This window comes from Hyaena hyaena, unplaced genomic scaffold (genome assembly GCF_003009895.1).
Source record: "Hyaena hyaena isolate Hyena2069 unplaced genomic scaffold, ASM300989v1 scaffold_575, whole genome shotgun sequence".
Lineage (NCBI taxonomy): Eukaryota > Metazoa > Chordata > Mammalia > Carnivora > Hyaenidae > Hyaena > Hyaena hyaena.
Genome location: NW_024081206.1, coordinates 1,181,207 through 1,208,662, shown reverse-complemented (window position 1 = coordinate 1,208,662; position 27,456 = coordinate 1,181,207). Strand labels below are relative to the sequence as shown.

Sequence of the window (27,456 nt, the reverse complement as noted above, 5' to 3'; positions counted from 1 at the left end):
TTTAAAGCATTAATTCTTTGAGAAAATATAGCTCAAGTATGCTTACAAGTTACGATCTAAAACCTTAATAACTGAATCTAGAAATGTTGCTTCTTTATAAATTAGGGGATGCCTAGACACAGGTTTTATTAAAATGTTAACTTATGGAATCTGAATATTAAGGAGATTCATTCATTTTATAATTACATGTAAACATATTTTCAGATGTAATGATTCACTCTTACACAAATCAGAAATAAAATGTGCAGAAGCACGTTCGTCACTTGGGTTCCAAGATCGATTTGCCTGCTTTGGGACTCCAAACTTATATTCTGATCCTGAATTCTAAAAGTTCCTGCAAAGAAAACTTCTTTTTTAACAGGGAGTGGGTAAGTAGTAGTAGAAAGAAATCAGCATTATTTAGTCATATTTGAGTTTATTAAATTCTAATGATCTGTGGGAGGTGTGAGAAGTGTATGTTTCTTTTTTATAGATCCTTAATACAGACGAGCAGGTTGAGGCTCTGAGGCATTCCATAACTCTCCAGTGGTCACCCAGCTAGGAACCGAGAGCCAGGAATAGGACCCAGGACTGTCTGATCACAGAGTGTTCACTATCCTGGAAAGGATGGAGTCACCACCCCTCCCAAGACCTCTCTCCCCAGCCTTTCTCTGAGCTTCTCTCCCTAAAGTTCAGCTTAAACCTGCTTTCCTCCATTTCCTCCCTCTGTGGCCTTCCTGGTATCTAGAGACTTCAGGCACCCAGTTCTGTCTTAGTTTCTTCCATCAGAAATCTTAGAGGAAGGCGCTTTCTAAACCCTCTGCTACTTGTGGATATCAGAATGATTGTTTATGCTGTTAACTTATTAAATGCAAAATGAGTAGGCTTTTAAAGGCTAGAAAGAAAGTGAAAACACCTTGTTCCTCTTGGAACATTAAGAAAATTACAGTGTAGCAGGGGACCCATGAATACATTCAATTCACAGTCTCCCCTCCCCCAGTTTCCAGGGAAAGGGCTTCTGCCTGTTTGGATAGCACAGGCCTGGGATTTCTTTCTGTTCTTCAGCTCCAGAACTGAATGGCCCAACAATACTGGATGATTTACAATGGAAAGGATCAAATGCTTCTCAGAGGAGACAAGCAAGAGATGTAGAAAGAAGAAAGGGAAGAAGAGAAAAGAAAGGGGGAGAGGCTTTACTGAGTGAACTTGGAAAGATAGATCAGTAAACCACATTATAGGATACTTTAGGTTTGCCACTTAGGGACACACCGATATTTTATTTGTTGAAACTTCAGTAAAAATGTAATTTTTTCTTTCTACTGAGAAGTTTTCTTTCTAATGTGCTGAGGTGGGTAGGCAAGCGGCCCATTTTCACGTGGGTTACAACCAGAAATCTTATTGGATCTAGACAACATTTATGCTAGTGTGTTTCATGAAACTTAAATCTCAAGGGATGCTCCACAGAATAGGGCTTCTTGGTGAGAAAAGAGCATCCTGTATTCACTTTTTGGAAGTTCTGAGAAATTCTGTAATAAAAAATGAGATTAGCTTTTTCAATGCACATTTTAAAAATATCTAGCCACAGAACGTTTTTGTAAGTAACAGGTGTTAACAACCCAAAGAACATGGACTCTGTGGAATACTCTTGGGCACTGCCTTTCCAGAGGATTCCATTTCAGAAATTATCTCTCATCAGAGATAAGCTCCTGCCCCAGAGCATTTCCAGAATAACTGAAACTCTGTACTTCACTTCAGGAGAGCAAAGGAGTGCAAAAACTTTCCCAGCATAGGAAGTAGTTCTTTCTTCTTCTCTTAGTAGAAAAGCTGTGAATATTTTTCAATTAGTTTATACGTATATCATCACTATCATTTCTCCCACTGTGTAGTTCTGGGCAACTTTTTTAACCTCTCTGTGTCCCAATTTTCTCATTAGCAAAATAGAGATAATAATAGCTACCCTATAGAGTAATGCGTGCAAGGCACTTAACAAGAATGTTTAACAGATGGTGACTACTGCTGTTATTAAAGAATACTCTGTACTTTCTGAAGGGAACAATATATTAGATAAGATGAGCTTTGTGTAAGTAGAAGCCATTATAATGGTACTTCTGTTACAGTGACAATCACGTTGTATTATAATTGTATGACTACACTAGATCAAGAGCTGCTTGAGGGCAGGCTCTATTCTCTAAATTCCCTGAATCAGTTTCTCAGAAGAGTTGCAATAAATGTTCGTTGAATGAGTAAGTGAGGAAGTCAAATAAGTTGACCATGCAGTAAGTTTTAGTCTGTCACAAAGGAGGGTGAGTCAAAGCAAGTTTCCCAGGGACAAGAAGAGTCTGGAGCTGTGATGGTGAGGAAGAGCCTAAGGGAAGTAGGGCAAGCAGAGGCAGTCTTTTGAGGAATCTGCAAAGGAGGAGACCAGATGTCTGGAGTAGAGAGTCTCTGTAGATGAGGCATGTTGAAGGCCTTAGGGATGGCCTGGAGACAGACTTTTTGGGGCATGGCTTCTCACAGCCAGACCACACAAAGAACTGAGAAAAAAAATGCTTCATATATGAGGGTACCTCTGGTGGACATTGTGCTGTACCAGGCATTCCAGACCTTTTGCACTGCAATGTACATGATAGATGACACTAACTGTGTGACATATTCTCTGGTGCACTGACTGAAAACCCTTTTTTTTTCTTTTTGTCGCACCCCCAAGCATTTCAAAATGCAATTAAGGGAGAGTGATGTTGTTAAGCCAGTAACCTTGAAATCACTTTAATTTCTTTGTAAAGAATCACTCATGAATTTCAGTTCTTTACTATCATTCATAACAAATGCTTGTTAACACAGCTTCCAGTGTCCCTCATGTGTATTGCAACATGACATTTAAGAACTATGGGTCCAGCCCATTGTAAACCAGGAACCCTTTCCATCTGAGGATATCAGGTGAGATTTTTTTCAATGAGTGGTTCAGGGTAAGGCCCTGGCTGTTAACCAGGTGGAAGAGGGAGGGAATAACCATTTATAAAGCACTTATGTCTCAGACAGTGAGCTACACATTAGATTCATTTTCTCAATTAAATCTCTCGACACACCTGAAAGGGAAGCATCATTATTCATATTGTTCAAGTGAAAGAAGTCATTGGTACCAGGAAGGTATATTTCACTAAGGATGTTTGAAGAATTGGAAGTGTTAAATAAGGAGTTCCTCAATCTGAAAAGCTCACTTTGTGCAAAGAGAGGTATCTCAGTGTCCTTTTCTGGGGGGGCAGAATCTTTGATTTTCCACCTCCAGGGTCTGACTGACACTCTTCGATTAATTCTCAGATGATCTCTTTGTTTTCCAGCCTGCCCTGCCGGGATGTTCAAGGCCAGCCAGGAAGCTGAGGGGTGCTCCCACTGCCCCTCCAACAGCCGATCCCCTTCAGAGGCGTCTCCCATCTGTACCTGTCGGACCGGCTATTACCGAGCGGATTTTGATCCCCCAGAAGTGGCATGTACTAGTAAGTGTCTAGTAGGAACTCTGCGCTGTTGTTGAGTTTGGCTCCCTAACAGTGCAAGTGCCTGGTCTGGGGCAGGGGAAACTAAGAGCGAAGCAGAAATGCTCCTTGAGGTGCTGAAGTGGACAGCTCCTGTGCTGGGCATGCAGACACCCTCTGCTTAATAGCACAAGGTTGAGATTATTGTGTTCTTTCTTACCTTTCTCCCAAATGGGAGAGTCTTCCTCCCACCAAAGCAAGGCAGCTTCTTTCCACCAGATGTTAAAAATCCCAGCCTCAAGAGTTCTTGAGTGCAAAATCAGGATCCATTACTCGACTGCAATAATCCCTAGTCCCCTTCTCCAAGAAGGCCCGTTGGTCCTGACAGCTGAGAATATTCTCTGTCTTCACTGTACTTCCTGTATCTCTGTGACTAGGTTCCTCTCAAAGTCTAATAATTTTATTAGTTGCCCATTTCTTTTGTAATATGCCTTCTCAGTTACCAAAGAAAGGTCTATGTGTGCCAGGACCAGATATTCATCTCCCTGTGTCCCTTCCAGTGCCCAGTATGGTACAGCATCTGTGTATCCCTGCCAAATGATAAGACCAGAGGCCGGGCTGCAGCATGGGTCTCTGAGGCAGAGACTCTGTGAGCTGGGGCTAATGCTTGGGCTTCACCGCTCTCCCATTCTCTGTTGTAGAGGGAAGGACAGTCATCTTGCCAAAAGTGGATGAGTGGCAACTCCACTCCCAGGGTGTCTCAATATTCTCCTCCATAATCCTGGGGAGACAAGAAGCACACAGCGCTTTAAAGCACTTGCTCCCACTCTCCTATGTGTTGTAGCCCTGAAACAGACATGATTTTTTTGTTTTCAGTATTCTCCTCATACTTGGAAGTCAGTGTTCCAGGCTTGCCCCTAGTTATGCCACTACTTTCTTCTGTATTAGATGATGTTGTCTGACTCCCTCGACTTCCCTTCACCTCTTTGAACCAAATCCCTTCCTCTGATCCCCAGGTAGAAGGGCACAGAGGGAATGTTTCATATATACCTGCAGTTTGATGCATAGGACAAATGACTCAGGTCTGTATAGAAGACTTTCTTAATTCTAGCCTTGCAGTGTGTGTAATCTTCGCTGGGGAAAGAAATGAAAGTGTCTTCTAGATCAAGGTTCTGAGGTCGATCAATGCTTATAGATTTGAACTGAGGAAAAGCTCATCCTCTTGCAAACTGAATTTCCCCAGACCTCCCTCGCTAGTGCTTGACATGAACAGGAATTATTCCATTTCTGCTGACTGGAGTCCTTGTCTTCCTCTGGTGGTATCATCCCTACTGATTTCTGAGGTTCCCCTGTGGGTCTCTGTGAGCATGTGAAGCATTGTTTAACGTACTGCTTTAGAAGCTGAACCACTGCTACCTGGATGTTCATCCCAAGGACTAGTCTCCATAAGTGCCGATGCATAAGCCAGGGTCTCACCGCTCCCCTCCTAAAAACATTCCCGTTTACTTCTGCCATGAACTCTCTCTGGCCAGGCTCCCTCTGCAGATCAACTCATGCAAACAGAAATCTGGGCCTCCAGCTTCCCACTTCAGCAGACATACCCTGTAAATCCATCCAGCCCCTGGATAAGGTCACCTACACAGATGGTAGGTCATTAACCAGATGCTCAGGATGCCGGCGTGGGGCTGTCCTCCTTGCTGTACAGCACCTCCCTTGTCCACCTCTCAAAGCTTTTCTTCCAACCACCTAACCTGATGTGCTTGAACCAGTAGGACCAATTCCTGGAATAAATAGCAATGTCCCAAAGCTTTCAGTCTGCCCACTGTGGACCCTCCACTCTGCTTACCCATGTCCTGAGTTCACCTCGTTAAAAAATCACACCTCACTGGCTTTTCTCTCCCATCTCTGGTCCAGCTAGCTCTGGGGATAGGCACACCTTCCTCACCCCGTGTGGCCCCACCACAATCTCCCTGCCTTATCCAGAGCGGGGGTGAATGCTAGACTTGCCCGTGTGTGTCACCACATTCTTTTACATGGTTCTGTGCTCTCGTGCCTCCAGATGTAGAGCACTAGGGTCAGACCAGAAATTGCCAAATCAAGGCCACATTTGTCTGTAGTAGTCAGGCCCCTGAGCAGCTCATGGATGCATTATCCAGTCCCTGGTCCTGGCCTGTGGAGGCAAACACTTGGTGAGAGAGCCAGAGGCCAGGCCAGGCTGCAACACAATACTAGGCAAAACAAACGTAAATAAACCTTTTATTTTATTGAGCCTCATTATATATTTGATTTATTGTGTGCCAGGGAAGTACTGTATGAAAAAGTCAATTTGTTGGCTTTTATAATCTCATTAGGGTTTCCTTTTAAAGCATTCTAATTGGAGGTGCCATCTGTTCTCTTAAAAAGGCATCACGCGTCACCACAGTAAATAATTTTTCAAATACAAGGAGCATATCTGGAACCATTGAGGCCAGGCATGGCCTTGCCCTATAGCCTTGGGGGCCCTGACTGGTTCTGCAAGTGGAGCAAGATAGCCAGGCATAGGCCCAGCCTGGGAGAGGTGGGGTGGGGAGATGCAGGTGCTGGTTTACTTTTGCACATGTAGTTCTCCATCCATCCAGTCAGGAAAGAGTTATGACCCACCGGGACCCGGTGAGGACCCAGGTACCACCGGGACCCGGTGAGGACCCAGGTAAGGGGGAGCTCTGTCCCTCAGTGGGTATCTATAGGGCGTAAGTGGTGTTGGGATATAGGGATAAGGTTGAGTGTGTCCAAGAGCCCAGGGCTCAAAGTCTGGAAAAGCCTCAGGGTTGGCCTTTGCCATCATCTTTAAAGGAGAGTCCTTCATCAGTCACACTCATTTACTGATAACATTGAAATACTTAAAAAAATCTTATGATTTAAAATGTGTTCTTTTACAAAGCTAAAATACCTATAGTGCATTAAAATGTGTATTTTTAATGAATCCTGTTGGTCTCCTGGGACCAGCAGATATGTATTCATAGTAGTTTTCTAGTGTTAAAAGTGTTAATTTATTCTAAATTAAACATTTAGAGTGCATGATAACTTTTGTAGCCTTGTGTGGGCATTTCTTCATTTTCTTTTTATTCTCCTGGGAAAGCCTAGGCCCTTCTTGACATCTGAGAGTCCCTGGCGGTCCTGTGTGTTCAGCATTGTTTTTGACAAGGTTAGACTTAGCAGGGATTTGGGTACACCCCAAGCCAGTGCCACAGGGGCTGGCGTGAGCTTTGCACGAAGTCCAAGGAAGGGGCCCCCTGGGCCCTGGGCCCGAGTGTGATGATGTTACTGTTGCTGCTCTGTGGACACCCACCTCCCTTCTTCCTTCATCATCCTCACACCTCTGCCAGGATTAAGCAAAATAGTTTTATAGTCTTTGGCACAATGCCTGGTTCATAGTAAACTCTCAATCGATGTTAGAACATGCTTTGCTTACATCCCTGGAAAGTGTGAAGATTACAGCAGATATGGAAGCTTCCAGCTTGGTAGAGTTCTAAAAATAAAAGTGATGTTCCCAGGGAGAGTCCAGGTTGACGCAGCCTCTAGGCATCACAGCAGAACCCACTCTGTGGCCCCAGACCACTTGGCCTGAAGGTGCTGATGAAGGCAAGTGAGGTTATGGCCACTTGGAACAAATGCACTGTGGGAGAAGGAGGGAGGTACAGACTGAGCATCCCAGACTCCAGGTGCTCCCCAGAGGGCTGAAGAGCTGGGCAGGAGAGGTGGCCAACAAGACTGCCTTCAGTCTTCAGGGTGCAGGGCCCACTGAGTCCTCAGGGTCAGACACACTTCTTTTCACAGGACGGTCTGGTGGCACAGCAGATGTGACATCGTCAGCAGAGAGGGGGAGAAGCCAGGAATGCACGGGAAAGTGCACAGCAGTGTGAAACCAAGCACCAAAATGCACATCTTTGGTTTTAAATAATTTCTAATTTACTGGGGGACGAAATGGAAAGGAGGAATTTATGAAGCAGGTAAAAATAGATAATTATGCCTTATAAAATTGCTGTCTGTGAAAAACTGCAGAAGGACTGGTGTAAAAATAATTACCTTGCTACATTTCTGACCACCAAACCCTTTTTCTGTCACTCACATGGAAGAAACTTTGATGAATCACAGAGACAAGCTAGTGCTTGTCTTGCTTCTTTATTTCTTCTTCAAATGCAGTGGATTTCCCTCTGCTGTTTTGACCATAGAAATGTAATGTGGGGACTTCAGAGATCATTGTCTTGTCCTCTGGACCCTTCTGCTGTGAACCCTCTGGGATCCCCTGGAGAGCACCTGACCTCCCTCCTGACTCACATGCAGAGGCTGGGAAGTGAGTGGGGAAGGAGGAGCTCTGGGTGTGGCTCCCAGCGGTGTGCCCTGATGTCCAGTACAGCTGTGTGAGCAGGGACTTCTCATCGGCAGAGCTGGGCATTATGGGACTCACAGCAGGAGCTTGGGAGAATAACATGACAGATGTCAGTTATTCCCAGAGGCCCTGGGATGAAAGCTCAGGTCTGTCTTCCTCCAATGCCATGAACTCACATACGCTGAGAGCTAAAATTTGGTAGCCCTTAGGAGGTTGCTGCAAATGTCCATGGGAGTAATTCATTCTTGAATTGACTTCCTACATGGAAGAATAGGAATCCACTCTTCCCTCCCCCATTTCTGAACACTCCAGTTTCTCTTCCTTAAGCTCCTGCTTTCATCCTTTAAGGGGCTCCCCTTCTTTCATCCCAACAAACGTAGGACAGCAGGGTGGTCCCTGAGGCACAGAGTGTGTGCTACTTGAATGGACTTCCCTAAAGTGTGGCATTTCCCAGGCCCTACTCTTTCCAGACAAGCTGAGTGGATTGGAGGAGGTGCCAGGGCCCAGAGGGTGGGAAGTGCCTCTGGATGGCAGGAAAATAAGGAAGTGCTCTGCAGCCAGGAGTGATGGCCTTCAGGGCATTGTGAAAAGTCTGTAAGGACATAGCCTCATAAACCTTGTTCTACCAGTGTTGAGTCCTGCTGGGCCATGCTCCACCAGATCACCTGTTTATTCTTTACAGCAGTGGTCTTTAAATACTTATTTTTGAGAGAGAGAGAATCTGAGGCAGGCTCCAGGCTCTGAGCTGTCAGCACAGAGCCTGGTGCAGGGCTCAAACCCACAAACTGTGGGATCATGACCTGAACCAAAGTCAGACACTTAACTGACTGAGCCACCCAGGTGCCCCACAGCAGTGGTATTTAAATGCAGTCCCTGGGCAAGGAGCCTCAATGTTACCTAGGAGCTGGCTGGAGATACAGATTCTCAGTCCCTCTCTAGACCTACTGGATGAGAAACTTGAGAGGTTGAGGGGTGGGGAGGCAGTGATCTTAGTTTTAACAAGCCCTCTAGGTGATTCTGAAGCATTCTAAATTTTGAGCACATTGCTTTAAAATAAGGTTGAGTTTCTCTGTCCTCTGCTTTATGGCTCCTGGAGGAGAAAGGCCACTGAATGAGTTTCTGCAGACTGGAACCACAGGGCCTGCCCCTCCGCATTAGTGTTCTGTGTGCCAGGCTAGAGAAAGAGAGACAGAGACTGCAGACCCCTGCATGTGGAAGAGCAGGGGTAGGGTGTGACATGAGAGTGAATGTGGGAGTGTGCATCGATGGTTGTGTGTTTCAAGGGACAATCTCACTGGTTCTCAGAACACTCCCACCTGTCCTGGCTCTGTGTCCAGTCTTTCTCCCTCTGGGGTAGTTGGAGCAGTAGGGAGGCCTCTGGCACGACATCAGCTGGGGCTGTGGGCATGATGGGAAACAGAAGTGGGTGGAGGTCAAGGAACATGGTCTGAATAGAGCAGGTTCAGGGAGGGCTGAGAGAGAAACTGAGGCAGAAGGAAAGTGAATGTTGGGGAACGTTCCCCTGAACTCAGATGGAGGATTGGGCAGGGAGAGAATATAAATGGGCGATGGGCTCATTACTCAGCTGGTCTTCCACACCATCCAGCAGGAAATAGGCCAAGAGGAAGTCTTAGGGGCTGCCACAGCAGACAAACAGGGCAGGGACCCCTTTCCCCCAGGATCACAAACATGCCACCTGAGTCAGGGATCCAGTTTCATGAATTGAGGACTGCTTGCTTGTCTACATGCGCGCTTTGGGGATAATCTTTAAAAGCATTTACCTCTTTGAATGTAGGAGTGGCAACATACTGAAGGAGGGTTCCTTTACCCATGGCTTATCAAAGCTTTAGTAAGAGATACACCGTCTATCGCATTGTATAGGTAAAAGACTGCTTGATTTTACTCTGATACATGATCCATGTTGCACATGAAAAAATATCATTTGTGTTTTTTAGAGGGAGGTAGCCTGTGTTTCCCTTGAGGTGGAATTTGGGCAGGGGTCATAGATGAACAAGAATCCTAGGTCAAGCTGTATTGCAGAGTTTGGCTGGTTCATCCACCTGGATGCAGATTTGAGGGACTGTGACAGCAAGTTGAAAACTATTTATAACTGTCACTGCTGTTTCAGAAAGGGTCAGTGCTGCCTGTGTAAACACACTTCCACACTTCTATCATCTACAATTTCCTTTCACAGTTGTTGACCCAAGTGGGTATAACCCTTAGGAGGCTTTGGAGAGCTCTCAGTTTTAAGCTGACAGCCAGGGACACGCTACATTTCTGCTGTGGCATTTCATCACGAGGGCGTTTCGAGTCACAGATGGTTAACATTCAGAGCAGCCTTCTAGGTCTCCCCACCCAAATTCTTCCTCATTGTCAGTCTCTCTCCAACAACCCTGAATGTTGTGATGACAGACAGCTGATATGTTTTGCGAGACAGCTCTGTCCCATTGCCAGGCAGCCAGCATCCATCACCGAGGAGTCTTCCGGCCCCTGAGTTGGGTACTGCCTTCCCCCTCTCCTCACCCTTGGTCTACCATGGAGGACCAGTGTTGTGCAGGCCACCAGTTGCAGTGTTTAAGGATGAATTCCTCATCCTTTGTGAATCCCCTACCTTAGGCTAACCACCTGTTGTGTTATCTGTTCCTCAAGACATGTGATTTCTGAACTCCACCATCCTAGCTGGCCTTTTCTGAATCTCTCACATTTATCAGTAAAACTCTCAAGATGTGGTAGCCAGAATGAAACGTGTGACCCTCAACCCAGAGCATGGTTCAGTGGAAAGGTGATGGATCTCCTCCTCCTGCGCCTGGGATACTGTGGATTACTCACTGTGGTTGCAGTCCCCATGCCCTAATTCCTACCAGACTTTCGGCCACTAAACATCTGGTGGTTTTGTTTGTCCTTTCAGGAAATGCTGCCCCTTTGGGTCTTTTCTTTTCTGCACTGACGAATGTGACTTCAGAAATTTTGTCTTGTGGATTTAGTTAGGCATAGTGCACTGTCAAGTCGAGATTATTTTGAATACTGATTTTTGTTGTCTTTCAAATGAGAAGTGTTAGCATAATTGTTAGGACCGTAGGCTGTGGAGTCTGTGTCTGGGTTCAAGTCCTTCTTTGCTGCTCGCTGGCTGTGTGATGTGAGACAAGTGACATGGCTCCCCTGTGTCTTTATTTGCTCATCCACAAAATGGACAGAGTATTGGTGTCTGCCTCACTATGTCATCAGGAGTATTACATATCATAATAGTATTGAGAACACTGTTTGGCATATAGGAAGCACCCAGTGAAAGTAAGCAATATCATCTTATGATGATTAATAGAGTCGCTCATCCTACTTTGATGCTATTTTCAAAGCAGCTAAAACCTAAGCACTGACATTATCACTTAGCTAACATTTCCTCCTTTGGTCCACAAGTATTAGTGTGCTTTCTTTAAGTTACCATGGTTGAAATCTAGGCATACTCTCTGTACGCTTTTTCTCCATAGACTCATAAACATTTGGAAAAAGAAACAATGTCATTTGGCCTGACTTATGCTTAGAGACACATGCTGGTTCTTGTCCCTCTTTGCTTGAGGCCCACAGAGCACTGACTTAACTGTGAAGTTTCAGAAAGAGGAGGGGATTGGGATAAATTGTAATCCATTCTCTTCTCTCTTTTGAAAATGTGGAAAGAAACCGTCCACTCCATGGTTCTAGAACCCTGATGCCAAATTTGCAAGCTCCGGTCCCAGGTGGGGCTGGTCTGGGATGCATGCTGGAACTTAATGGTATGTGTAGTTCCTGGTTCTTAAATCTTCCCTGCTCCAGTTCTCTGCCTCAGAAGGGAAGACAGTCAGGAATAGGTGACTCTGCATCCTTTGTTCTCTGCCACCACCTTGCCTCATCCCCAGGAAGGAAGGAAGATGCCTTGCCTTACTTTGCACACTCTGAATATTCTTCACTAGTTGGAGCTGTTCGGGTATAGGACTCTCTCTGTCCACTGGACCGAGAGCTCTTTGACATGCTAATCTGATTTATTTATTTTTTCCCATCTCCATGATCTTACGTAGTAGGTGCCCAACACAGTTGAGCGTTAAGAGTCCTGCTGTTGGAATCAGGTAGCCTGGGGTTTACTCTCGGCTCTGCCCTTCCCTTGCAGTGTGGCCTTGGGTAGATTATCTAAGTTCTCTGAACCTCTGTTTCTTTTTCATAAAAGGAAGATATAGTTTGTTATTGTGCCCACTATGATGGTATATGTAAAATACCTCAGTGCTCAAGGACATGTGGTAAGTGCTTCATAAATGATTGCCCTTGTTATGAATAAGGATAAGAGGTGAGTCAGGGTGATATCTAAATTGCATAATCCAGGGGCGCCTGGGTGGCTTAGTCGGTTAAGCGTCCGACTTTCGCTTAGGTCATGATCTCGCGGTTCGTGGGTTCGAGCCCCGCATCGGGCTCTGTGCTGCCTGCCAGCTCAGAGCCTGGAGCCTGTTTCAGAGTCTGTCACTCCCTCTCTCTCTGACCCTCCCCTGCTCACGCTGTCTCTCTCTCTCTCTCCTAGAAATAAATAAGACATTAAAAAATAAATAAATAAATAAGACATTAAAAAATAAATAAATAAACAAACAAATAAATAAATTGCATAATCCAGAATAAGAACAGAAGAAAAGTGTGGGGGAAATGGACATTTTAGAGCAAGTATCCCTGGAGATCCATTCTAGGTTGGCTGAATTGTGACACCATCACCCCTGTTTCCACCCCATCATAATGTGATCTCAAATCTTTGTATCATTTGTGCAGACTATTTTGGTCCCCAGATTCTCACAGGTGGTCCCCAGATGACCTTCTGATTCCTCCACTCTTCCCTCTTCTATCCATATTATTCGGTATCAGACCCTGATCCAGTTCTGACACCAGAAGGCCAAGCCCACATGTCATGGTGGGGTCTGGGATGTATCTCACTCCTAGACCTCTGTCTAGTGTTGTCTCTTTGGTGACCGTTCAAGGTCACCACTGTCAGTCAGCCCTGGAACCCATATCGATCCACTCTACCACCTTGCTACTGACGATTGACCCTGAGAGCCAGCTTTGGAATCTACCCTCAGCTCCATAATGACAGGGGTGGGGGGGGGGGTGTCCCTGGCTCCACCCCCTCTTTCATTCCCTGACCCTCCAGTTGCCATATTGGAAACCTGGTATCAGCCAGTCCTTTCTCAATCCAGAACTGTGACCTTCTAGATTTCCTAGTTTGGTGACACATGTGAATGTGGCAAGGATGCCAGAACCAGAGATCCACATATATCACGATGGATCACTTGTGTTTGACAAAGCCCGGGACACCAGGTGTTTTTGACTCTCATCAAAGATTTAAAAGAAGGAAGCCACTTTCAACTTAGTGTGAAGGTAGATTACAAACATTGTCCAGAGAACAAAAGCCTCCTGAGTAATTATTGATCTTCCCTAATGGGAAATGTATAAGAGAGATGCTTGTGGGCCTGCCAAGAGGTTTCTGAATTGTGTGGGAAAGTGGGCAAAGTGAACAAAAATGGATCTCATAGTCAATTTGGATATACTCATGCTCTCTGAACTATGTGTGGTGTACGACTGGGATGCCAGCATTTTGTGATTTATTTTGAAACTGTGTGTCAGGACTTCTGAGAAATTTTGCACACAATTGGCTGGAAAGTGCCCAGTCAGAGCCAGGCACCTGAGAACTCCTATGATGTGGGGTTGGCTGTGGGCTTAAAGACTGGACTCCCCAGTGGATAAATGATCACGAATGACTTTGCAGAGGAAAAGTAGGCTTCAGTCGGAGGTCAGCCTGTGGAAGGACCAGGATTCCCTCCAGCCTGTGCCAGAGGCCACCCTCCAGCCCACTCCGTCAGGAGTGCTCAGAAGTCACATCAAAAAGAGTGACTTGTCTCAGAGGCAAAAGGGCAGAGGGCCAGAGGTTTCCTGGACACAAAGGTCCCTCTCCATTCTGTAGAGAGAAGGTCAGGGCAGTGGTGATAGTGGTGTGCTGTGTTCTGCATGGCTATGGCCTCAGACTTGCAGGAGATCCCCAAGGTGGCCTTTTGAGCATCTCCTCTAGGTTACCTCTGAGATCTGTTAACCTTGGAAATGGGGACCAAGGATGTTCAGTGTTGCCATCTGGAGTCAGGCCTTCATGGCATCTGTGTAGTGAGATGAAGCTTGGTATAGGCTGGCTCTGCTGGACCAGACTTATACACAAGGTGGGTGATTTGGTGGGGGTGAGTGGTCCGGGGGTGGTGGGAAGCAATGGGCACTGCCAAGCCCTGATGGTGCTTACAGATGGATGGCCACTCAATTCCCACAAAGAGCACGCTATCTGCCAACCAGTAAAGGGGAACAGTGTGTGAGGTAAGGATTTGTTCTCCTTGAGAGCGAAGGACAGTCTTTGTACCCATACTCAGTGAAGAGACTTGTGCCTAGAACTATAGCCCCTGCTCAGGACATGAGGCCAAGGCCTCTTCTGAGTAGACCCTATATGCTGTGTGCCATGGTGCTCTACCATGCCAGCGACAGCTGATTAGAGTGAGAACGCCTGCATGTAATAGCTGGCTCTGACTGAGGTCTTAACTCATGTGAGGCCAGCACGGTGCTAAGCCCCTGACATGGATCTTCTCTGTCTCACAGAAGATAATATAGGCATTCCTTGTATTCCCAATTTATAGTTAAGACAACTGAGGCCCAGAAGGGCTTACACATTAATGAGTGGCTGGGCCTGGTTTCACCCAGGCCTGACTGTCAGGGTTCGGGGCTCTTTACCCTCAATGCTAGGCTGCTTCACTCAGGAGGGAAGACCCTCTGCCTCTTCTAAGGTGGCATGGCACCAATCTAGTGACAGCCTTTTTGGGACAGTGAAGGATCACATTTCATCAGCTAGGACTCATGTGATCTCTAGCATCTGGGAAGCGTATCTTCCTTGAGACTGGGGAAGAAATAGTTGGGCAGGGGAGGCACCAGTGACCTCTACTGTGTTACATAGCCCCTCTGGGTGGGCATTTAGGCTAACTCCATCCTCTCTTCAATATAAACAAGACTGCCACAAAAATGCTCAGACATACCTTGGGGGGCACATATGCTTGTATTTGTGCAGGAAATTCACCTAGAAATAGAATTGCTGGGTTGGTGGGCACATACGCTCAGAAAGCCAATCAATATTACCCAAGTGCTCTCCCGAAGGACTCAACCTCTTTACACCCCTAGTGTGTGCCTTGCAGAATTCTCCGCACGTGGGCCAGCTTTTACTTTGTGCCAATTTGACGGATCTCCCAGTATTTCCCTAATTATAAATTAGGGTGTAGTTTTCATATGTTTCTTAACCAGTTTATTTTGTCTTCTGGGAATTGACTGTTCATAACCCTTGCCCTTTTTCTATTTTAAAAAATTGATTTCTAGATGCTCATTAATTATATATGACATTCTCTGCCCCCCTCCCCTGCCCCAGCCCTCCACTTATTTTTAACTCTATTTATGGGTATAGTTTTTTGTATGGTGGGGAGTTTGGGTCATACTGACGTTTTTAATTTTAAAACTCAAACCTGACTATCTTTTTGGTTTTGGGGATTTGCATATTGGCGTTTTGCTTGGGTTTGGTGTCTGTCCTTCTGTTCTAAGGTATAAAAACAGTCTCTTATATTTTCTTTTAATTCTTTATATAGTGTTTATGTTTAGCTCCTTCCTCCATCTGGAATTTATTTTTTTGTGTAGGATGTGATACTGATGTTCTGTTACATCTTATTAAGTATAACATCCCATCAACTCCACTTGTATTGTCCACATGTTAGTGAGATGCCCCTTTTATTATTTACTAGATGCCTGGCACATACTTACCTTTATGTTTTCCTGTGGAGAGAATGTTCTGTTCTGGCATCACTTCTAAGCTTTTCTAAAGATGGTAGCTTTATAAATGTTTCAATAACTTGTAAATCAAACCCCTACGTATTTGCCATTTGTCAAAAATCCCTTGCCCATTCTCAAACACTTTTTTTTTTTTTTTTCAAGACGAGCTGTGAAATCAGCTTGGCTCATTTCATTAAGCAACCCTATTAAGTTGTGGGGTTGTATTGAATATATGGATTGCTTTAGGAAGGTCTGTCATTTTTATGATATATCTCTCCATCCAGGAACATGGTATTCAAGTCTACGTTGGTGCCCTTATGTGAAGTTTTATAGTTGTCTTAATATGGGTATTATTACACAGGACTTGTGAGATTTAATGCTAGGTATTTTATGGGGTTTGTGGCTATTGTGAGTAGGTACCTTTTTTCATTATATTTTTAAATAGGTTCTGGTTATTGTTGAGAGATGGCTCCTTAGTAGTGAGCTTCCCATCTGTGGAGGAATCAAACAGAGGCTGGGGCACCTGGATGGCTCAGTAAGTTAAGCATCTGACTTTGACTCAGGTCATGATCTCTCAGTTTACAAGTTTGAGCCCTTCATCAAGCTCTCTGCTGTCAGCATAGAACCTACTTCAAATCCTCTGTCTCCTTTTGTCCCTGCCCCTCCCCCACTTGGACACGCTCTTGCGCTCGCTCACTCGCTCTGTGTGTGTGTGTGTGTGTGTGTTTGTGTGTGTGTCTTTCCCTCTCTCTCAAAAATAAATATTGTTAAAGCCAAATAGGCTAGCCAACCAGGTAGGGACTGTAGAGGGCATTCTCCACCAGGGACACACCATGATCTCCAAGATTTCTTCCTGTTCTTAGAATAAGTGTGTCTATAAAGTGTCAGAATGGAGGACTTGATTCTGGATGACCTGTACCTTTCTGGGAGGAATACCTACTTTTTCAGTTTCTCTTTCTGTTCCCTTGGCCTTGAATTGTTCTCTTTGGAGCCTGGATATTTTCTTTTTTTTTTTTTTTAATATTTTTTAATGTTTTATTTATTTCTAAGAGAGAGAGACAGCATGAGCAGGGGAGGGTCAGAGAGAGAGGGAGATACAGAATCTGAAACAGGCTCCAAGCTCTGAGCTGGCTGTCAGCACAGAGCCTGATGCAGGGCTCAAACCCATGAACCTCGAGATCATGACCTGAGCCGAAGTCAGATGCTTAACCGACTGAGCCACTCAGGTGCCCCAGGAGCCTGGATATTTTCTATGTACCTGGAGAGAGGCACACAAGTTTCTTTTAGAACTGAATGCAATAATGCCTGGAGGATCTGTCAGTGCATTCCCAAGGAAAATTGAATGAACAATCCATGAATCTGGGATCGCATCTCCACCAGCTTTGTCAGTCAGTGGTGTGTGTAGCTGTAGCACAGGTGCCCACATCCCCTGAAGACTTTGGATGACTCAGGGCAGATCTCAGTGAATTTTTATATCATAATCTTATACACAGGGCATATAGCACATACTAGGGTCTCAATAAACACGTCTAGATCTATCAGTCACAAATCAATCAAAGACAAGGCTCAGAGAGTATAAGTGACCTGCTTATGGTGCAGGCCCTGTGCAAAGCTGGCCCTCAGCCCTGGTCTTTCCCTTGTGAGTCTGGTGTGTCTCTCACCACTCCACAAGGCCACTGAGCCTCATTGCAGGGTTGGGAAAGAGGTCTTAAAGGCCGTGTCTTTAAGATGACATGACCTATAGCTCTCCTTGACTTGAAGTGTCTCCAAGAAACCTGCAGGAGAGAGTCATGTCAAAGTGTCCCTGTCTCTGGCCATGCCTTGGGCCACAAATAGAAGATTCACCTTGTATACCTCCCCCATGCAGGTAGTGGTGGGAGACATTCCTACTGAAATAAGCGACTTTACAGGTATAGGCGTCTCAGACATCCTCCAGGGGTCCTGCAGACTTGTAGATATTGAACACTTGGGCTTCAGCTCAGACCAGATAGAGGGGCTCTCTTTTTTCCCCAGAAAGTGAAACTCACTCCCTCTCTCCCAGACAGTTAGCTCCCCTGAAGCAGGAGAAACAAGAACTACTTTCTACAAACATTGTTGTTGGGCAAAGTGTGTAACATTAGGTTCTCTGATGTTCCCGAAATCCCTCTCAGCGGGGTCCCTCCTTGTTTTGACTAATCATTTCTTCCTATTACTAACTGTTATGATTAGGAGAATTGCCTGAGTACAGGCCCAGTGTTTCCAAGACCCTAATGAGCAACACGTGCAGACTTGCTCATTCGTGCTGGAACTGCGGCTGCTCTGTCTCAGTAGGGAAGCCACTGAAACAGCTCTGGAACAAGAGCTTCCTGCCATCCTGAGAGACCCATCCCCCACCCCAGCACCCAGCTGCATTTGAATTACTCCTGCACCTTACAGTCTTAGGTGCCCCCACCTTGGGTTGGAGGAGTTGCTGAGGATGAGCTTTGAGACTGGCCAGGCCTGGACTCAAGTCTTGATTCTGCCACTCACCAGCCGCATGACTTGGGCACGCTCCTTCATGTCTCTGAGCTAGTTTCCTCATATGTAAAATGGGTACAATAGTTCCTACCTCGTCGAAAGTTGGGAGATGGGGTTTTATTAAATAACATACCAAAATACCTAAGGTAGTGCTTTGCATATAAGGCTTGTTATTAAAACAAAACTCGGGATTCCATATAGAACTCCAGGAAATGGAAACCAAACCTCTGCTCTTGGAAATGATCGTTGTAGGACTATACTCTAGAAAAACAGCTGATATTAATCACTCAGTGGCATAAAGCAAACAAGTTCCACCAAATCAATGTCTTATCCTTCTGATGTCCATGCAGATGGCACAGGTGTCTGTCCACAGGAAGCTTATGTCCCTGGGTTCATTTTAAACTGGTTCTAAAGGTGGCATAAAACTGTCTCTGGAAATACTGGGATCTAGGAGCGTTAGGAAAAATAAAGCAACCTGAATTCCCCAGGTTTCAACTACCTCTCCTCTCTGCCCCAAGGGGAGTTTATATTTTGAAGGGACCATTCAGGGTGTCTTGCTTGCAGTGGAACAGGCACCATTCAACTTTCCAGCCCTGCTGCCTCAGGCCTCCAGCACAACTGCCTCTTTGGAAGGGACACCTCAGAACTTGACACACTACCATCTTCACACTAAGCAAAACAGTGTTCCAGATGTCTGGTGCTCATCACTCACAAATTGTAGACAGTCCTTGGTCTGTTTTTTGTAAGGATATCAGTCAAGCCCTTATAAGCTTCTACTATACTATTGAGTGGAAGATGCCTCACTAGCCCATTTTGATGCCACTACTCAGCATCAGGTCTCTGATAAAGTACTTGTGGTTTTCTGGTTCGTCTTCAAACAGCCACCCCGCATCCCTCAATAAGACCTGAAAACTCCGGCTGCCACTGACTCCTGTTATTGTGGTGTTATTAGTGCCTGACATAGAACCTTAGCAACTGCCCCCCTGCTGTCCTGGGCACCTCTGTGAAGGGAATGGGAGCACACAGGCACATACCCCTCTCCAAGGTTCTGAACCAGCATGGTACATGACATCACAACCCTTTCCTTTAGGACAGTGGGCATTCCTGTCCAGTCTCTCCCAGGAATTCTACACCTAGTGCAGGAATGATGGGAGAGGAATTGGTGTCTCAGGATAGAAAGAGAGGGAGAGAGAAAGCTGAACTTAGGCTGGGGAGTGTCATAGCTACACATGACACCTAAAAGAATAAAGAGAAGTTTCTTTGTTTGGTATTGTTTTCAAATAACCAGTTACCATAGAAGGAACTACAATTGAATCTGAGTTAACTTCATGGTTTCTGATTGCAAAATTTCCCTCTTTTGGCTTATGTTATCTTCCAACCTATCCTGCTTTCAGCTCTGTATGCAGTATTGAGGTCAAAGGCATAACAACCAGCCTGACCTGGTTTGCTGCATATTTTGCCTCCATAAAAGAGCTTGCCATAACTCTCCAGCTCCATATCCATGTCTGCCTCTGTTCCTAGACTCCTATATATCTCTCCATAATATCTCAAAGAACTTTCTCTTTTTTCCAGAAAGCTTCCCAATTATTCAGACATAGTCTTAATTATCTGTGTCATGGTGAACAATAAGTAAAGGGATGTCCCAATAGTACTGTCATTTTTGGTACCCAATCCTGGGCCACCCCACCTATGTCTTCCTGGGCCAAAAACCACACCATGGTTTTTGCACCATCCCTACTCCTGATGTCATTTTATGATCTCCCTTTCCATCTCCTCTTAACCCTTAGCCTTTATTAAAGTATTTTAATAAAGTCAGCTTTCCAAACTACCATCTTGACTCTGCTCAGCCACAAAAATATTATTTCTGCACTCTTAACTTAAAGTATTTAAGAATCTTGAGTATCATTTGTCCTTCTTGGCCCATTCCCAGACTGTATCTCAGTCCTTCCTCCTAAAAGAATATTGAGTTGAGGATATAGTTTGCTGTAGGAGTAAAGGAGGTATTTCCCTGCCCACAGGTGAGAGAGGACAAGCAACCCAGATACCCTGTCAAAGTCAGACCACCTCTTGAGAGGCTAGGGAGTAGATATACGGGAGCACAGGAAGTAAAAAAGAGCTAGATCCATTCTGGAGACACAGCCCCATGCCCAACATTAGGACTCTCCTCCTTCCTGACTGTGCTAGCAGGGATTAGTTACCCTAAAGTGTATAGGCTAGAGCACATAGCCTCCAAGTCTATACATGTAGCTCCAGCCTATAGACAAGACTCCCAGACACCATCTCTGAATATTTTGTTCTGCATTGATCTTATCTTTTCCCAGACATCTGTAACTCTGTGTCTGTATTAATTACTTTGATCCTTAACTGTATGTGTCCACAGATTCCAGGACTCCAGGGGTGGGGTCTTGCCTCACTAGAAAGCATCTAGGTTCCCCAGCATCATGGGCTATGGCCTACATAGCTTTATGGTTTTCATAGTGCGCAGCACAGATCTGGGAATAGGGTCTCTGCTCAAGGAATGAGGGGCTGCACAAGATCAGTTTTAATTGGATGAATGGTATAGGGTTCCAAATCATCTAATAATGGCAATACTAATAATAATAGCAACTGGTACTTATAGGAGTTCCTCTGTGTACAAGCCATAGAGCTGAACTCCTTTGGTATATTGCCTCATTAAATCCTTAAAACTATCACTTCAGATGAGAGTAGGCTCAGAAGGCTTAGAAGTTCACCATCTCAAGGTTCACCAACAAGAGAATATTTCTGAACTCGGTTGCTGTGAACATCTAGGGGGTTCATTGGTTAGTTTCAAGAACTATGAACCTCTCAGAGTCTCTGAAAACCCATGTTTGTGTTTTAGCATTTGTCCATTTTTTTCCTGATGAAATTCTTTTCTTTCGTTTCCTTTCCCTTCCTTCTTTCTTGCATCAAATCCTTCAAGCTGTTGTTCACACAACCTGGAGGATCTCAGCCTGCACACGGGGTCTCCCTGGAAAGCTTCACCTCATCATTGTTGTCACCTGCACCAGCTCCTCATGGGGAGGGATGCACAGATATAGATCCTGGTGCAGCAAGGCTGGACCCTGCCTGGTTGGCACCTTGGACCAGGCTGAAGTTCGCAACTAAATTCTGAGACCAGGAAGTTGGCCTTATTAAGATTCCTGATAAAGGAATTGGCTTTCAGGGCTTACCTATTTTCAGCAGATTTTCCATTTGATTACTCAGGAGTGCTCTTATTTCCAGCTTAATGCCTACAAATAAACTCACCCACTCTCTTCCACCCACCCTGCCTCTCTATTCTTTAAAAAAAAAAAAATTCATCTTGCCCAAATCACATTAAGAAGCAGGAGATTCTGTCTCAGTATGGCAACACTTGGGCTAATCCTGTGTCTCTAGAAGGATCTTTTCTTCTTAACTCTTTGAGGCCCCAGTGCCAACTGTACTCACACAGGCTGAGCCAACCTCTCAGACACATTCTGGAAAACACAGAACCCTATTCCCACCACCCAGGGCTTACCATGCCCCTCCCACTTAAGCCAACTCAGTGGTTTTCCCATCTTTTAAAAGGACTGAGTCTCCTTAGCCCTTTTCACAGGAAGCTTTCATCAGTAGTAACCGTGGCAACAGATCAGAAAAGCTTCAAAAAGCCTGTCTGTATGTAATTAAGAAAAACGAGGACACGGACGCAAGAGCAGGGGGCTTAGACAAGGGGACTGTGGCTCTTAGCCTCTACCACTGCATGCACTGAGGGCTTTTGCTGATGGAGATGGATTTTCTTCTCTCTCTGACCTCCCTCTCAACTCCGCCTTTTAACATTTTTGTTTGGTTGCCTCAGTTGGCCTCCTTCCTGGGGATGTTGCATGGAGCTCTGGTTCTGGATAGTTACTCCCCACAGGGGTAGGGCCTCAAGCCCAGGGAGTGGTGCTTGGAGTGGTAGAGGTGGCCTAGCACCTTTCTCTAGGGAGGTTTATTCAGAGACCAAATGTGCTCTGGCTAGACTCTCCAAACACAGGTGAGGCTGAGCAGCCTACTGGCAGGAATGTGCCCTTATCCTTAGGCTGATGGAGCATTGCCATTTTAGCCACCCAGAGACTGGGCCCTAGCTTGCCCTGCCCAGAGAAGGCCTCCTAGGAAAAAGGGCAGGAGCTAAGCATTGTTGCATTGTTGGGAGACAAGCTTTTTTTTTTTTTTTTTTTTTTAATTTCTTTAATGTTTATTCATTTTTTTTGAGAGAGAGAGAGAAAGAACTTGAGCAGGGAAGGGGCAGAGAAAGAAGGAGAGAGAGAATCCCAAGCAGTCTCCAAGTTGTCAGTGCAGAGCCTGATGTGGGGCTCAAATTCATAAACCATGAGACCACTACCTGAGCCAAAATCAGGAGTTGGATGCTTAACTAACTGAGCCACCCAGGTGCCCCGTTGGGAGGCAGTCTTAACCTGGGGGCTATTTTGTTTCATAGCACTTATTTTTATCAGAAATTATCTCATTTATCTCTATGTTTCCTTCTTTCCTATCTGTTTTCTCTCACCAGAATGTAAGCTCCATGGGAGCAGAAGCTTGTCTGTCTGGCTTTTTCCTAACCTCTGAGTGCCTAGAATAGCATGGGAATATTTGTTAAAGGAGTGAGTGAGTAGTGAACAGGATCCCAATCATTGTTTGTGGCCCAGACTTGGGCTGTCTCTAGAGATATGTACTATGAGCCCGGGCACTGTGCTGGGCTCAGAAATAGCAAGACACACTCCTACTCTTGAGGACATGGCAGGAAAGGACACACATCAAGACATATTTTGGTTCTTCTAGCTTTCCTTGAAAGGAAAAGATTCAGATGCCAGCAGTTCTAGAATCAGTAACTATGACCCCTAGAGGGCATGCATTCATGCCCCACAGATGGATTTGCTCTGGAAAGCAGCCATGAAAGAGAGGGGTGCAGTAATTGCTTTATATGAAGGCTGTGTCTAAATAAACATGAAAAATCTTCTTGGAAACCTGCCACTTTTCTTCCTGAGTGGGGAGTAGATGTGGGTCAACATCAAATGGGATCTTCCCAGCTGCTAGGGACACCACTGTATCAAGGAAGAGGAAGTCCTCTCCAAACCAGCTTCTCACTTGCCACTTTTATCTCACTAAAGCCTCTACCACTCAGGGCCATAAACAGTAGGTCTTCACTGTTACCACAGCTGTATCCTCCTTTGCCCCGCAGCAGGGCATCTCATGCTGGGATAGGATGATCTTAAGTCATACACCCTGAGCAGAGGTCAAAACCAAGTGTGAGAGGCCTCCTCTGAACAAAGGAGCTGGGGCACCCATGGAGACAAGCCAGCCACAAGCCCCCGCCCACCAGGAGGCCACACCGTGGTGAGGACAGCACAGAGGAAGAGAACATCACAGTGCAACAATGGAATCTGTGTTAGCTTCTAGAAATGGGCTTACGGAAGCCCACAGGTGGGGGATGGGGTAAGTAACTGCAGGCATCAGAGAAGCCTCCTGGTGGAATCGAGTGCTAGATCTTGGAGGGTGAGCAGGAGTTCATCAAATGGATAGGAGGAAAGGAACTGCAGACAGAAGAGAACACTGTGCAGAGGCCCAGGGGCACAAAGAGAATTTAGTGTGCACGGGAAAGCACAGGAATCTTCCTACAGGCCACAGTATAAGGGCAAGGGTCAAGTGGCCAGGGATGAGATCATGAATGACACGACTACATGGGGACGTGAAGGATGTGGAAAGGAAGTAAACTTTTGGGCAACTTCAGTTTGAGCAGGGGAACATGGTGACCTCATGGACATTTCAGAACCCACACTCTGACCGAAGTGGAGGATTGACAAGAAGGCTGTTGCTCTAGGGCAAGAAAGTCCACAGGGCCTGGAATTCTGAAGGGGTGAAGATATTGAGGAAGGGAACATTCTGAGGACAAAGAGATGGGACATTGCTGTGGTGACAGCCTGTTTGTGGGGGACACAGACAATGTGACTGTCAGGGTCTGGCTGGTGATCATGCAGGGTGTCAGGGAAGGGAAGGACTGAATGGTGTTCCCTGCTTTTGTCAGGTGGGATGCCAAAGGAAAAACAGTGACAAAGGGGTGGGGAGTATCGGAGCTGCGCTTGGCCAAGCGAGGAGAGTGGAGAGCCTCCAGTTTAGAAAGCCTGGCCAGGGGGTGAAGAAGAGAAGGCATGCAAGGTAGAGAGATGCCAGTGAAGGTGCTTTGGCTTTTAAAATGGCAAATATTTGGGGCGCCTGGGTGGCTTAGTCGGTTAGGCGTCTGACTTTCGCTTAGGTCATGATCTCGCAGTTCATGGGTTCGAGCCCCGTGTCGGGCTCTGTGCTGACTGCCAGCTCAGAGCCTAGAGCCTGTTTCAGAATCTGTATCTCCCTCTCTCTCTGACCCTCCTCTGCTCATGCTGTCTCTCTCTCTCTCCTAGAAATAAATAAAAATATTTTTAAAAAATAAAATAGCAAACATTTATGGAGTTTAAGTGGAGAGGATGGAGCCAGGGGAGAGGGTGAAGTTTAAGGTCATGGGAGAAGGAAGATACTTCACATGGGGAGGCCTCCACAGGGTGAGAAGGATGGGTGGTTACTCTCCCGGGCAGTACCTATCTCTGCTCTGCCACCCAAGGCTGCTTTCCAGCGACGGCATCCCAAGGATGCAGTAAGATAACATTGTTAGAGAAGCCTTCCACACCCAGCAGAGAGCAAGCGCTGGACGGATGTATTTGTGATGAGTGTGAGAGATGGTGGCCTGTGACAGAGGCTAGGCTGTCTGCTGAGACAGGGAGCAGTGGCACTGACCACTGGGAGCTTGTGGTCCACATCTCATCAGTCTGAGCAAACAAACGTGTCCAAGACAGGCACTGGCCAATATGCACATTAATGAATAGTACAGCGTGAGGTGACGCTGGCGCGGCTGAGTAAGAACCCACCAATGACCATGCCACCTACCCTCTCAGCCTAGCCGTGTGCTGATTTGAGATGAGATGGATGTTTATCCCTGGGCAGATGGGGTGGGAATTCTTGAACGCTATTTGCAAGACTTCAGTAAAAATGCTTCATGAATCCTGCCCTGTCACAAGCCTATATGAAAGTTGTGCTTTAGCTCAGGCCTAATGGGCTTTATATAGTACAGTACTGATTTTCTTTCACGTTTTAATAGAATCGATTTAATATTTGCTTTCTGCTCTAGCTGCTTGCCGTTGACTGATTCAACACAGAATCCTTCCGTGGTGCCCCCCGACCTTGTTGTTATTCCTTCATTTTGTTTGTTGGCATTTGATTCCTGTCTTCAGCATGAACCACTTTACACATGTCTTCGTTCAACTGGTGACAGTCACGTGTGTGAATTCTGAATGCATTACTATCCAGAGCGGCTGCTCCAGCAGACCCACTGTTCAGAAGGGGGGCTTCTGGGTATGATTCCTTTTAATCATTAGACACTGAGGAGATACAGTGCTTAGCTTGGGAACCTAGGGCTGTGATCTGTTCTGTTTCTGGGCCGGAGATTCTCAAAATGCCCAGCATTGTGGCTGTTAATTCAGAGATATGTTGCCTTCCTACAAAGGACTAGGTTTTCTAGAATTTAGTATTTAACAAGGCATTTGGGAAGACTCCCAATGAGTCTTACTGGTTTGTAGGAGTGAGAGTCTGTTCAGATCTCCTGTTATCCGTGAACAGATCTGATCATCAATCTTTGGAGTACCATACCAGTGTAAGGCCAGAGTGGGAAACAGCTTTTCCTTCGTAGGAAAAGGTAGCTGTTTTTCCTAACAGGCAGCGTAGGGCTACTGTTAAGTGCATGAGCTTTGGGGTCAGGCATACATGGGTCTCCATACTGACTTCAATTCTTACAGACCATATGATCCACAGCCAGTCTCCATTCTCAGTTTTAGTTTCCCCTTCTGTAAAATAGAATTAATTTTTATATCTTCCCAGGTAGATAGGTGTAAAGCAGCTAGCAGAATGTCTGGAACAAGCCTCTATGCTCTTCTCATGTCATGGGGTAAAACCTGGTGGCTGTATGAACCTCCCAGCCAACTTTGCTTCTTATCTTCATTAAAGCTTGGGCACTGTGAATATTCATCTATCCAGGTGATCTCGCAGCAACAGAGAAATACCCCCAGCACCTAAACATCATGCAGACTCCAAATTGTGTGAGGTTTTGTGTAGGATGCCAGGATATGTTAGGGCTTTTGATGAGCCACTCCCATCCCTCAACCCTTGAGTTCTACACCAACTAAGAAAAGACAGGAATCCAGTAAGTGTCTACTACGTATACATATTATACCCTAACACTGACTAGAGGAAGTGCCTTGGGCCTGAAAACCAAAGGGCTTGAACCCAAATCTCTGCACCCTCCTCTCCTTTGGCACACATGATTGCCACTGTCCCCCCTGGGACAACTGAGAGGAGAGCTTAGGCCAGGTTGTCATCTCTGTCCACCATATGTTCTTGGAATGGATTATAGCATGGAGATTTGGGATTGACAGGCTGGAGGTGATACATGCGTGTGACAGGGAAGGAGATACACCAAAGGCAGATAGAGAGAGGCTGGAGGAGGAAGCTTCTGCCTAGCCTCACTGGGCCCTTTTTTGTCTCCCTACAGGTGTCCCATCAGGTCCCCGCAATGTCATCTCCATCGTCAATGAGACATCTATCATCCTGGAGTGGCATCCACCAAGGGAGACAGGCGGGCGGGATGATGTGACCTACAACATCATCTGTAGAAAGTGCCGGGCAGACCGTCGGAGCTGCTCCCGCTGTGACGACAACGTGGAGTTTGTGCCCAGGCAGCTGGGCCTGACCGAGTGCCGTGTCTCCATCAGCAGCCTGTGGGCCCACACCCCCTACACCTTCGACATCCAGGCCGTCAATGGAGTCTCCAGCAAGAGCCCCTTCCCCCCACAGCATGTCTCCGTCAACATCACTACGAACCAAGCCGGTGAGTCTGGAGGCACCTGTGCTCCTTCTGTCTGTCTCTGTGGCTGGCTTCCTGTCCGTCCCTATGAAGGAACGAAGCTGCAGCCACACCCATTCTGCTCTCAGGCCTCCTCCCGGGAGTGAAGGTGTCAGGCGATGGGCATTTGTGGACATGGAGGAAACATGGCAGAAAATAGTGTTTCACCTCTGAGAGTGAGCTGGGTTCTGAGGGGTATTTTCATGCTCAGCATAAAAGAGGTATATCCACAGCAGCACAGAACCCAGTACCCTGCATCCAGCTGGGGTTCAACAAATGCCTTTGGAAAGACAGATGGACAGACAGGTGGATGGATGGTATGGACAGACAGATGGATGGGTGGAAACCCTGCATGA

General features: G+C 46.0%; 1 protein-coding gene across 1 annotated transcript in view; it reads left to right on the top strand.

Annotated features, from left to right (window-relative positions):
* The first annotated feature begins 3,142 nt into the window (after window positions 1-3,142).
* EPHB1 (EPH receptor B1) overlaps window positions 3,143-27,456 on the top strand; it is a 144,785-nt gene continuing 120,471 nt past the window's right edge. The window contains exons 1-3 of the mRNA XM_039256473.1: window positions 3,143-3,212; window positions 3,318-3,473; window positions 26,750-27,085. Of these exons, the coding sequence (XP_039112404.1) occupies window positions 3,143-3,212; window positions 3,318-3,473; window positions 26,750-27,085 (562 nt within the window). The remainder of the gene's footprint in view (window positions 3,213-3,317; window positions 3,474-26,749; window positions 27,086-27,456) is intronic.